The 12,607-nt window shown below is 44.6% G+C and overlaps 1 protein-coding gene across 4 annotated transcripts in view; it reads left to right on the forward strand.

Moving 5' to 3' along the window:
- LOC144756238 (histone H3-like centromeric protein A) overlaps window positions 1-12,607 on the forward strand; it is a 198,691-nt gene that overhangs the window by 165,701 nt on the left and 20,383 nt on the right. For all 4 annotated transcript variants that reach the window (XR_013595106.1, XR_013595105.1, XM_078645865.1 and 1 more), the window contains exon 4: window positions 2,002-2,079. Coding sequence is in view for 2 of the 4 variants with exons in the window: in XM_078645865.1 (XP_078501991.1) it covers window positions 2,002-2,079 (78 nt within the window). In the remaining 2 variants the exon portion in view is untranslated. The remainder of the gene's footprint in view (window positions 1-2,001; window positions 2,080-12,607) is intronic.

Raw genomic sequence — 12,607 nt, forward strand, 5'->3', positions numbered from 1 at the left:
TGACACATCTCATACTTTCCCTCTCGGACAAGACCCCCAATACGAGAAACTAGTTCACCGACTGCATGACCGAGTGGATGAAAGTCACCTGTCTCAAACTCAACACCAACATGAGAGAAGTAGCAATCTTCAGCAAAAACACCTCACCATGGGACTCCAACTAGTGGCAGACCGGACCCACATCCAGCACTGACGCTAGAAACCTCGGAATAATCATAAAGTAAACTGGACATGACTGCACATGTCAACAACTGTTACTGCATCCTGCTTCCAAACCCCGAAGATACAGAGGAAAATCTTTAAATGGGTTCCAAGCAACATTTGAAAAACTGACACATCTTTAACCTTGCACAAAATACTCACATCACGCCACATCTCTGGGAGCTGCACTGCCTCCAGACACCCAAATACAATCCTTTCAAACTCCTCGCACACTTATTCAAGGCACTACACAACTCTGGCCTCACTTACCGGACTGCTACATCTCCTTCCACCGTATAATCTAAATAAGAGTCACAGTCAATCTCATAGGCAGCTTTATACATGAATTCAAGGAGGCCCAAGCTAAAATGGCAAGATGCCTAAAGTACAGACTTCTACCGGGTATTTTATGTCCGTAAACCATAAAAGGCAAGTTAAACTCACATCCAATCAGAATACAGTAACAAGGTGATTACTTCATTGTCATGAACAAATACATCATATCTAGTTGTCCTGAGAGAAGAGAATGACACAATCTGTAAACATATAACTAGTCAAAGAAGGAAGATGGTTTGTGCCACTGGCGTGGCAGAGTGAGTGATACTTATTTGCCTAAAGATAGGGAAAGTAGGGGATTTTCTAATTTTTGATAACAACACAGTTTGAGCAAATGCTTTGTCCAATCAGGGTCAGACGCTTAGTCCTATCTATGCATGGTATGCGAAGGATGGCTGCTGCTGAGCCAGTATGCTAATGCATGTTGCTAGTTGTGTGATTGAGTAAGACTTGCATTGCAAGCTGTCTAGTTTAGATTGGTTTATGTGAGATCATTCAATTTCTGTACATATTACTCCGGCCTTGTCATCATTGAATATCACAAAACGAGACCAAGACGAGATTGATTCCACATAAAATAAAACACGCGTTCACATCAACAACCACCCAGACACCACCCGCTCTGCAGGACTCCTTCTCGCACACATGCCAAGCATAAATAAAACCAGATAAGGAGAACGTGAGTTCTCTTTATCGCTCCTGAAGAGTGGAACAGCCTTCCACTCCACATAAAAGCCTCCTCCTCTCGTTTTGATTCCCCGAGAAGTTGAAGACCTTTCTTTACGAGTAACCAACCTACCACAGGCGGAACTAGGTACACACCTGCTCAATACCAAGATACTCTTGCGGGTGATAGTGCGCTTTACAAATGCACATACCATTACGTGGCTGTACGTAGAAGCCACTTAACAGCAGGAACTATGGAATGCTGCATCATTTAACCCAATCAGTCTTAAATTCTCTCCCTCTCGTGCTGACGCTGTCATCCCTACATTGAACTCGGCTCCTTGTATGTAGAGAAAGCAAACTGTGTGGGGACAGTGGTCCATTTGGAGTATCCCATTCTTACAGGTTTCATTGAACCTTTCCCAGCACTGCCCGTTCTCACTGAATTTCCTATGTGCCTTACTGATGGGCTAACCATTCTACAGCTATTTGTGTAGAGGGTGAAAAAAACAAATGGAAGTGTTCCTGTTTGTCATACAATTCTAGATGTGGGAAAATGTAAATGCTACTTTAAAGGTGTTTCAAAAGAGTTGTAACATTCTCTCGAAATATGGAGAAAGGTCATTGCTGTGAGTGGGTGATTTGTACCAGTTCAGGTGTAAAATTGTTATTGACGAGTAACTTCCCTTGATCATTCCATCTCAACTCTGTTAGAACAGTTTTGCCTTAGTTAGGGATATTTCAAGAATTCAAAATGTTAACATCTGTGCCACGCATTCTTCCTCTTCCACTTCGTAGGTCCGCGAGATCACTTCAATGTTCACGAGGGAGGCCGATTTCCGATGGCAGGCAACAGCCCTGCTTGCACTGCAAGAGGTAAGAGAAGGGTTGGCTTGGGCTGAAGAGTGAATGTGCTGTCGTGGTAATTCATATGTATGGACTTTCTCTCTGGCTGGCTTTATTTCTTTAAAACACATGTGTACATTGTCACCTGAACAACTTCTAATATGGATCAAATGTTTTGTCTGTCCTCCCTTTAGTTGTGGGTATTTTTTCTCTTGTTTGAAAGTTGGTCTGACTTTCATGCCCTGCGATTAGTGATATTTGTAGCTTATTTTCTCTCTCTCTCTCTCCCTTCAGTGCTTTTTCTCTTCCTTGTTTTTTATATGTGTTGTTCTTTTTACTCTTTTGATACACCAGGTCTATTGCCACGTGACTGACTTGACTCACCTGATTCGCTGCCTTCTTGCTCTTGTTTAGTTCTTGTTGTTTTCAATTCAATAACTCTTTTTCCAAAATATTATCCTTGCTAGAACTTTAATCTGTACATTGTAGGAACTTCAGTGATCATCAAGTAGTGACTGCTGCCTGTGTGTGGAGATTCCATAAATCATTAAAATTGAGCCATGTGGTAAACAGGGGATCAGTTGCTGGATTTAGGGTGGTAAAGCTTGCCTGGGTCAAATATGAGCCCCCCATTTAAATCCAAAACTGAAGAGTTCTCTTAAGCGAGGAAACTCCAGTGGGAGTTGTTGCTGACAAGGGATGTAGCAGTAAATCATTAGCAAACTCACAATCCGAGATGAGGTCCACTTAAATATCCGCCTCCTTGCTGGTCACGAGGGGTGAAGAAACTAGGTCCTTGTCATCTATTACTCTAACTCTGCCATTGAGAGCAGAGGGCTCGATAGGATTTTAGAGCACAGCTGAGCATAAGCCAAGATTGGTAGAGCCGTTGGTAGGAGGATTGGGGGAGGCTATACTCTTGCTTTTGGATGGCCTTCTTGAATATACCACAAGTGTTTCCAGTGTTTGGCCTACTGGCAGACATGTCATACCAAACGTGCAAGGGTAAAAAAAAGATTGATCAGTTGTAGGGCAAGGGGGTCTTGAAGAGCCTGGCAGACTGATGAAAGGCGCTCTATGGAAAAGTCTGGGGAAGCCTGTCATGTTTAGGTGGAATTGACAAAGAGCTTCATAACATGCCTTTACAGATGGGAGGAGAGGAGGGGCCCGCCATGCAAAATTATCAGAATCATTTATTGTAAGGAGTCCTCAGGCAGTAAACCTGAGAACATTTGGCCATGGAGATGTGAATTCCCCATGAGCTGATCTTCTTCAAATTGGCTACGACCTGAAAATGTCACACGGTCTCCATTTCTTTGGGTAGATTGGCAGGACTTCCCTCTTCCTTCCCTTCTTTATAGGTCTTGCCTGTCAGCGCGTATGCGCTATTGCTGCTTGGGGTATTGTATTCAGTGAAGGGTTTGCAGACCGCCCATTACTTACTATTTGGTGGCTTCATTTTCACTCTTCTTGGCTGCCTCATAATTGGCCACCATATTGCTCACGTCACTTCCTATGGTCTCCCTGGCACACAGACCAAGTACATATTGATTTCGTTTGATTAGTGTCCTTGCGCTGCCTCGTCTTGCTTGCCCGTCCCCGACCTCCACCCTTTTTGCTGCTTGCCCACCCCTCCTCCCTTCTCTCGCTGCTGCTTGCTTCACCCGTTCCTGCATGTTGCCCAGTTTTGACTGAAATCTGTTATTTAACCCTTTCGCTGTTAGGCCCCCTCAACGCCCCCCCCCCCCCCCCCAACGCTAAGCCTTTTTTGTGTGGCTATTCTGGTTGTTCACGATTAGGCCCCTGTAACATTTTGTCCACATAAGGTATCCACGCCAAATGTGCGTCCTTTTCTTCCGACATCATGGGGATTTTTAAGGTGCCTAAAGTCTGTGGATTCCCCTGGAGGGGAATTAAATTATCTTAAATACAGGTACATTTGTTTTATTTTGGAAAAATGGGGAAAAGTGCTGCAGAAGAAAGAGTCTGTTTTTTTCCCCTGCAAATGGTTTCAACAAAGGATTTGTTTGTGGTGCTGGAATCACCATCTTCCCAGCTTTCAGGGACAGGCAGGCTTTTGTCAGAAAACCAAAATGTTCTACAGTTATTTGCCATTTTACCGGGACATAGCCCATTTTTCCTATTTTTTGTGCTTTCAACCTCCTTCCAGTTAGTGGTCGAAATGGGTGTGAAAGTAATAATGGATCCTGGAAAGCTATACATTCTGAAAAGTAGAAAAAAATCTGAACTCAGTAAGGGGTCATTTGTGTAGATCCTTCAAGGTGTTTTTTTTATAGAAACAGTTGAATGTAAGAAATAATAAAAATGTTTTGAAAAAAAACAGCCCTTTGCCCAAACGTCTTCACCTGCAACTTCTTCTAAGTATGACAGATTCTTTAAAGCAATACACCGTTACATACGCTGGAATCTTCTGCTTCTGGGGATGTAGAGGACTTGTAGGTTCACCAAGAACCTGAGAAACCCAGAGCCAATACCTGAGCTGCGTCTTGCAATGGTTTTTCATTGTGTACCGGGTATATATAGCAATTCATTTGGTAAAATATAAAAGTGAAAAATCGGTATCAAAGACGCCTATGTATTTATGAAATGGGAACAAAATATAGTGCTTAGAAGCAGTAGTTATTTGCACATCTCTGAAATTGTGTGTACCCGTACTAGCATGTGAATTCTAGGACATTTTTCAAAGGGACTTCTTTTTTACACATTGTCTTACAATTTGGAAGGTAGAAATGCACAGAAAGTCAATACGTTATAACAGTTGCTCTACAGTTCTGTGTTCCCCCTAAGTCTCCTGATAAAAAATGGTACCTCACTTGTGTGGGTAGGCCTAGTGCCCACAACAGGAAACGGGCCAAAACACAACGTGGACACACCACATTTTTACAGTGAAAAATGTCCCTTTTTTGCAAAGTGTCCATCTGTGGATTTTGAGCCCTAGCTCTGCTGTCACTTAGAAAAACCTAGCAAACCTATACATTTTTGAAGACTAGACACCCAGGGGAATCCAGGATTGGGTACTTGTGTGGCTCTCATCAGGTTCTGTTACACAGAATACCTTGCAAACCTCACACTTTGTAAAAACAAATAAAAAAAAAAATCCTCATATTTCTGTGATGGAAAGTTCTGAAATCTGCGTGGATGCACACAATTCCACGTACCCCGCATTCCCCAAAGTCTCTAGATAAAAATGGTACCTCGCTTGTGTGGGTAGGCCTCATGCACGCAACAGGAAACTGGCCAAAACACAATGTGAACACACCACATTTTTATAGTGAAAACGGACCCTTTTTTTTTTCAAAGTGTCTACCTGTGGATTTTGAACCCTAGCTCAGCTGGCACCTCGAGATACCTAGCAAACTTGTACATTTTTGAACAACAGACACCCGGGGAATCTAGGATGGGTTCACTTTTGTGGTTACCCAGGATCCCTTGAAGACCTCAAACTTTCTTTGAAAAAAAGACACATTTTCCTCAAATTTCTGCGATAGATCCACAAACTTTCACCCACTCCACATTCCCCAAAGATTCCCAATAAAAATTGTACCTCACTTGTGTGGGTAGTCCTAGTGCCCACGACATGAAACAGCCCACAACACAACGTGGACACATCACATTTCTACATTGAAAAATGACCTTTTATTGCAAATTGTCTAGCTGTGGATTTTGAAACCTAGCTCTGGCAGCACCCAGGGATACCAGGCAAACCTATACTTTTTTGAAAACTAGACACCCAGGGGAATCCAGGATGAGGTAACTTGTATGGCTTGCACCAGGATCTGTTACCCAGAATCCCTTGCAAATCTCACAAATTGAGTTTGCAGGGAATTCTGGGTAGGAAAACGTTGGGGGATCCATGCAAGCCAAACCTCCATGGACTCCCCAAAGTGTCTACTTTTCAAAAATGTGTGGGTTTGGTAGGTTTCCCTAGATGGCTGCCGAGCCCGGGGCCAAAAACCCCAGGTGCCCCACCTTGCAAAACCAGGTTGTTTTGTGATCAGTCATTTTTATGTCTCCACAATATGTTTTGGGCCCTTGCCTGTCGAGGTTACTTGGCCCACCCACACAATTGAGGTACCATTTTTCATGGGAGATCTGGGGGAATGCTGGGTGGTAGGAAATTTTTGTCAGCGGGTGATCCCACATCTTTCCCACACAGACGTTTTAGAAAAATTAGATTTGTTTTCCATCCGAATTTGAGGTTTGCAGGGGATTCTGGTTAGGAACGCTTTGGGGGATCCACACAACCCATACCTCCCTGAACTCCCCAGGGTGTCTAGTTTTCAGAAATGTGTGGGTTTGGTAGGTTTCCCTAGATGGCCGCCGAGCCCGGGGCCAAACACCCAGGTGACCCCTTGCCAAAACCAGGCCATTTTATGAGAAGTAGTTTTCAAATTTCCAAAGTACGATTTGGGCCATTTCCTGTTGCGGCCACTATGCCTACCCACACAAGTGAGGTACCATTTTTATCCGGATACCTGGGAGACCGCTGGGTGGTAGGAAATATGTGGCGGCTTGGCGATCCCACAACTTTCCCACACAGAATGTTGAGGAAAATGTGTTGTTTTTTAAAGCTAAATGTAAGGTTTGCAGAGGAATGTGGGTAGGAAAATGTTGGGATATCCACGCAAGACACACCTCCCTGGACTCCCCTGAGTGTCTAGTTTTCAGAAATGTCTGGGTTTTGTAGGTTGCCCTAGATGGCCGCAGAGACTAGAAAAAAGGGTTAGGGGTTCTGCCCACCTCACCCTCCCGTACCTGAGCAGGAGACATCCAAAGATAAAAAAGTAGAAACAAATGGTACTGAAGGGATCAATCTACTTTTAATTATCAAACAAGACACAATCAATTGTCTTGTGATTTGCGAATTATATGCAGCGTAAGTATATATTAGTTTTGCAGCGTGAATCTTTCTGGATTCACTATGCTGTGCATATTCCGCAATCTGGTGGTTGGGTCCGGATTCGTAGTCTTTTTTTCTCTCTTTTTTTTTTTTTTTTGTCGTAGCCCAGGTGGGCGTCGACGTCCCACCATTTGGTGTACCTTCGGTGACGTCGGCATGCTTCCGGCGGAAGCTACCACCCTTGGGCGCCATCTTCAGATTCTTTTTTCCGCCGTTGGGTCTGGATCGTCGCGTGAAGCTCCAGAAGTTTTTGAGGAGGAAAGGAGAAAATATAGCAAATCTTCAACAGAAAAGACCTGAGAAGATCGGGAGAAGAGGACCTTTAGAGAAGAGACGACGAAGAAAGGAGAGAACTTCGAAATCTTCGACGTCCTGGGAGGAATGCGCACACAGGGGGCCCCCTGAGCGCAGGGATGTACAAGACGCCCTTTAAATTCTGCAAGAACTGCCACCACAAGTTCGCACAGAAAGACCAGGACCCAGTCTGCAACCTCTGCCTGCCTATCGACCACGAGAGCAGAGACTGCAACGCCTGCTCCGTCTTCAAGCCGAAGACACTCCGAGTTCGAGAAAGACAGAGGACGGCTCACCACACGATGCAGGGCAAGGGCCAAGCCCCGACGCTTTATGAACTTGGCCTCTCCACAGACGACGAGGACAACATCGCCGAAGGCCCAGATGACTTCACGGTCGCTGAGACCGATAAGAAAACGCCTGATAAGGTAGGAGAGTCTACGACCCCGAAAACTCCCACAGGGCCTCGAAAACCAGAGGCAGACTCTCGAAAGTCTGAGCCCAGAGCCTCGAAAGGAGCACCGGCGCCGAACAAATCGACGACCGAAGCTGCATCCTCCGAAAAAAAGCCCAGCGGATCCTCCGAGAAGGACTCCCGGAGGCCGAAGACCAGCGAAAAGCAAAGGTCATCGAAGCAAGCCCCCCAAAAAGGGCCTTCGACTTCAACGTCGAAAGAAAAGGAGCCGAAGAAAGCTTCGATGGCGCCGCCGAAAAGGCATCATGCATACACTTGGTCCCCAATGTACGCCTACAAATGAGACCACTCCAAGAGTGGCTACAACAGCAATGGTCAAAAGCTACAGGAAGTTGGGAGGATCTAGTGGTTGTAACGCACAGGGTGCAGGAGGAGATAAGGTGGTGGACCAGGGAGAGAATAACAGAAGGGAAACCTCTAACACCACCGGACCCAACAGTGACCATCACCACAGACGCATCCCAGAAGGGGTGGGGCGCACACATGAACAGGCTCAGAGTGAGGGGTCTGTGGAGCCCTACAGATGCAGTCAGGCAGATCAACTACCTGGAACTGAAAACTGTGTTGCTAGCCCTCAAGGCTTTTCAGAAACACCTGTACAACCAGAAGGTGCTAATACAAACAGACAACACCACAACGATGTTTTACATAAACAAACAGGGGGGAACTCAGTCGTTCCCTCTGTCAAACTTGGCACAGGAGATCTGGAAATGGGCTATACCACTAAAAATAGACCTGCTAGCCATACACCTGCCAGGGAAGGACAATGTAGAAGCAGATTGGCTCAGCAGGCAGACCTCAGCGTCCCACGAGTGGGAACTCAATACTCTATTCAGGAAATGGGGCACGCCAACAATAGACCTATTTGCAACACACCGGAATGCAAAATGCCAGTACTTTGCATCCAGGCAACCAGAGGCACTGTCCAAGGGGAATGCCCTATGGATAAGCTGGTCGAAAACATTTGCCTACGCTTTTCCCCCGATACCACTGATCCCGAGGGTTCTCAACAAATGCATGAAGAGCAACATGACGCTCATCCTTGTGGCACCACAATGGGCCAGACAGACCTGGTTTTCTCAGATAATGGAGATGGCGCAGGGGCCACCACGCAAGTTCTCAAAAAGAAGAGACCTACTCTACATGGAAAACGGAGAAATCCTACACCCAGAGCCAGAGAGCCTCAACCTCTCAGCCTGGCTCCTGAGGACTTAGAATTCGCACACCTAAAACTACCAGAGAGCACCCTGCGGGTGCTACGAGAGGCAAGAAGGCCCAGCACACGCAAGTGCTATGGGGAAAAATGGAAAAGATTCACTCAATGGTGTTGCAAGAAACAGCTCCAAAGGAAACTGACCAAGGAATCCACGGTGCTAAGGTACCTCACGCACCTAATTAAGGCTAAGCTAAGCTCATCCTCGCTGAGGGTGCACCTGGCAGCGATTGTGGCATACACAAGAGGAGAAACAGGGAGAAGCTTCTTCACATCTCAAGTCGTAAAAAGATTCCTGGAAGGAGCTAAAAGAATAGCGCTGCCAAAAAGAATGCCGCCAACGGCATGGAACCTAAATGTGGTACTGACGGAGCTCATGAAAGCACCTTTCGAACCCATCCACAAAGCATCACTGCAAATGTTAACAATGAAGACGGCCTTTCTGGTAGCAATCACCTCGCTACGGAGGGTGAGCGAACTGCAGGCACTCACACTGCAAGAACCCTACATCCAGATACACAGTGACAGGATCGTGATGAGAACAGACCCACACTTCATGCCAAAGGTGGTGTCAAGGTTCCACATGAATCAGAGTATTCAGATCCCTAGCTTCTTCCAAAACCCCATTACAAGCGCAGAGAGGTCACTCCACACCCTAGACGCTAGAAGGGCTGTGATGCACTACATTGAGAGAACGAAGGAACACAGGAAAACAAAACAGTTCTTCGTATCCTTCGCAAACAGTTACATGGGCAAACCAGTGACTAAAAACACCATAGAGCGATGGATCGCACAGACAATACAATTCTGCCACAAACAAGCTGGCCAGGAGCTAACTGGAGGGGCACAGGCCCACTCCACCAGGAAGAAAGGAGCAACAATTGCCTTTCTGGCCAACACACCAATCCAGGACATATGCCTGGCGGCAACATGGGCTTCAGTGCACACTTTCACTAAGCACTATTGCGTGGATGTACAGATGAACAAAGAAGCACAAGTAGGACAGAAAGTGCTTCAACATATATTCAACAACCAACGCTCCTCTTCCACCCAACCGCCACAAAAGTGAGGAAAACTGCTACAAAATCTATGCACAGCATAGTGAATCAAGAAAGATTCGCGCTGCAAAACGAATAGTTTCTTACCTGTCGGTGTAGTTTTGCAGCTTGAAGATCTTTCTGGATTCACTAGCGAACCCACCCGCCTCCGCCAGAAAGATGAGGCTGGAGAAGAAGGTGGAAACACATAGAAAGAAAGCAAGTTGAAACTTAGAAGATACGTGAAAAGATACGTGAAAAGAATTACGTTGAAAAAACGATTAACAAACATAGCCATGGATTCACTACAAAGACAGAAAAGGAAAAAGAGACAGAAAAAAGAATCCGAAGATGGCGCCCAAGGGTGGTAGCTTCCGCCGGAAGCACGCCGACGTCACCGAAGGTACACCAAATGGTGGGACGTCGACGCCCACCTGGGCTACGACAAAAAAAAAAAAAAAAAGAGAAAAAAGACTACGAATCCGGACCCAACCACCAGATTGCGGAATATGCACAGCATAGTGAATCCAGAAAGATCTTCAAGCTGCAAAACTACACCGACAGGTAAAAAACTATTCGTTCATATACACATATATGAGCGAACAGCCAGAGAGGCACAATATAAACAGATAACACAATCTATATACAACACATCACATGTACATTATATACAAATACACAGAACACTATACAATACCAAAAACACTTCTCTGTACCCTTGAGACAAAAGAATATATATATACACCAATTTACATATGTACCTCCTCTCAATTTGGGGTGGAGTACACAACAAAATGGTAGTCCCAAAAACAAAAACACCAGGGGGTTAACTTATCAACCCAGCCTACATTTGTGTTGGTGCGCCTAGGAAAAAGTCCAATCTTCCTTAAATTTTTACAGGGGACTCCGTTCAAAGCCTAAGGTGTCGACGCGGTCGCGTTTCAGCCAGATGATATAGGCTTCATCAGGACATGGGCGCTCTATTCTTCGCGGCCCTGGCTAAACCTCGGGCTGGTATCGCCGGCCCCCCACAACCACCAAAGTGGGTGGGGTAGGAACCACCGTCTAGACTCTATTCCCGTAGACTCCTTATATCTTCATAATGTCCGCCCAGATAGAGAATAATCTCTGAAGAGGCTCAAGTCTCGCAGTCTTCCTTCAGCATCCAAACAAGGTCGGCGGCACGTTAACTCAGTGCTCGCTCCAACGCCTCTCCAGCCAAACCACCAGAGAATCAGGGATGGCCGCAGAGCCAGGGACCAAAAACACAGGTGACCCCCCCCCCCCTTTGAGAAACAAGGTCGTTTTGTGATGGATAGGTGGGCACCTGTCTATTTGGTCCCAGGTTTGCAGATATCTTGGGGAACCTAAACAACCCAGACATTTCTGAAAACTAGACACCCGTAAGAGTCCATAGATATGTGGCTTGAGTTGATCCCCCATCATTTTCCTTCCAAGAATCTGCTGCAAACCTCAAATTTAGCTACAAAGTCACATTTTCCTCTAATATCTGTGTGGGGAGGTTGTGAGATCTCCGCATAGCACACATTTCCGACCACTCCACGTTTCCCTCAGTATCCCGATAAAAATGATACCTTACTTGTGTGTATGGGCCAAGTGCCTATGACATGGAAGGGCTAAAAACCTGTAGAGATCGAGGGGGTCCAAAGGGGCAGTTTGTTTATACATTTATGAGCTGACGCTACTTTGGGCACCCACACTAGTGAGGGCTAATTTTTCTTGGGAGACCAAGGGGAATGCTGGGCAGTAGGAAATGTGTGCCTGCGCAGGGATCCTACAACTTTCCCACACAGAAATGTGAGGAAAATGTGACTTTGTATGTAAATTTGAGGTTTGCAGGGGATTCTGGGTAAACATCTATGGGGGATCCATGCAAGCCACACCGCCAGCCAAGAGTCAGTACACGCACACCACCATCTATGCACAGCACCGGTATTAAGACATAATATCGAAGTAAACATATAGAATGGCCATAATATCGAATTAAAAATATAGAATGGACAAAATATCGAATGGACACAATATAGTGGTTAAAAATATCGAATTGAAGGAAAGTAATATCGAAGTCAAAATATCGAAGTATATAATATAGGCATCAAAATATATCGAATTTTTAATAATATCGAATTTTTTAAAGTGTTTTGTATGTTAGTGTATGTGTGAAAAGTGTATATTTTTGTAATGTATGTTTAATTTTTTTTAAGTAATGAATTTTATGTTATTTAATTTTAGCGTAATTTAATTCTGTAGCGGGTTGTGGGTTTATAGGGGAAAAGGGTGGGAAGTAATTTAATTGTAATTAATTACATATTTTAATTTATTTATTGGTATTTATTTTTAATTATTGTTAAATAATTTTTAATTGATAATTAATTTTTATTAATTGGTCATTCATTTTTATTAATTGATTGATAATTATGTTAATTTCATTAATGTATTTTCCGTAGCAGGTTGTGGGTTTATAGGGGAATAGGCTGGGAAGTAATGTAATTGTAATTAATTACATATTAAAAATACTTTTTGTGTATTGATAATTAATTTACTGTTAATTATTAATTGGTATTCATTTTTTTTAATAATTCGATTTTGTTATTGAA

This window comes from Lissotriton helveticus, chromosome 5_1 (genome assembly GCF_964261635.1).
Source record: "Lissotriton helveticus chromosome 5_1, aLisHel1.1, whole genome shotgun sequence".
In the NCBI taxonomy this organism is placed as follows: domain Eukaryota; kingdom Metazoa; phylum Chordata; class Amphibia; order Caudata; family Salamandridae; genus Lissotriton; species Lissotriton helveticus.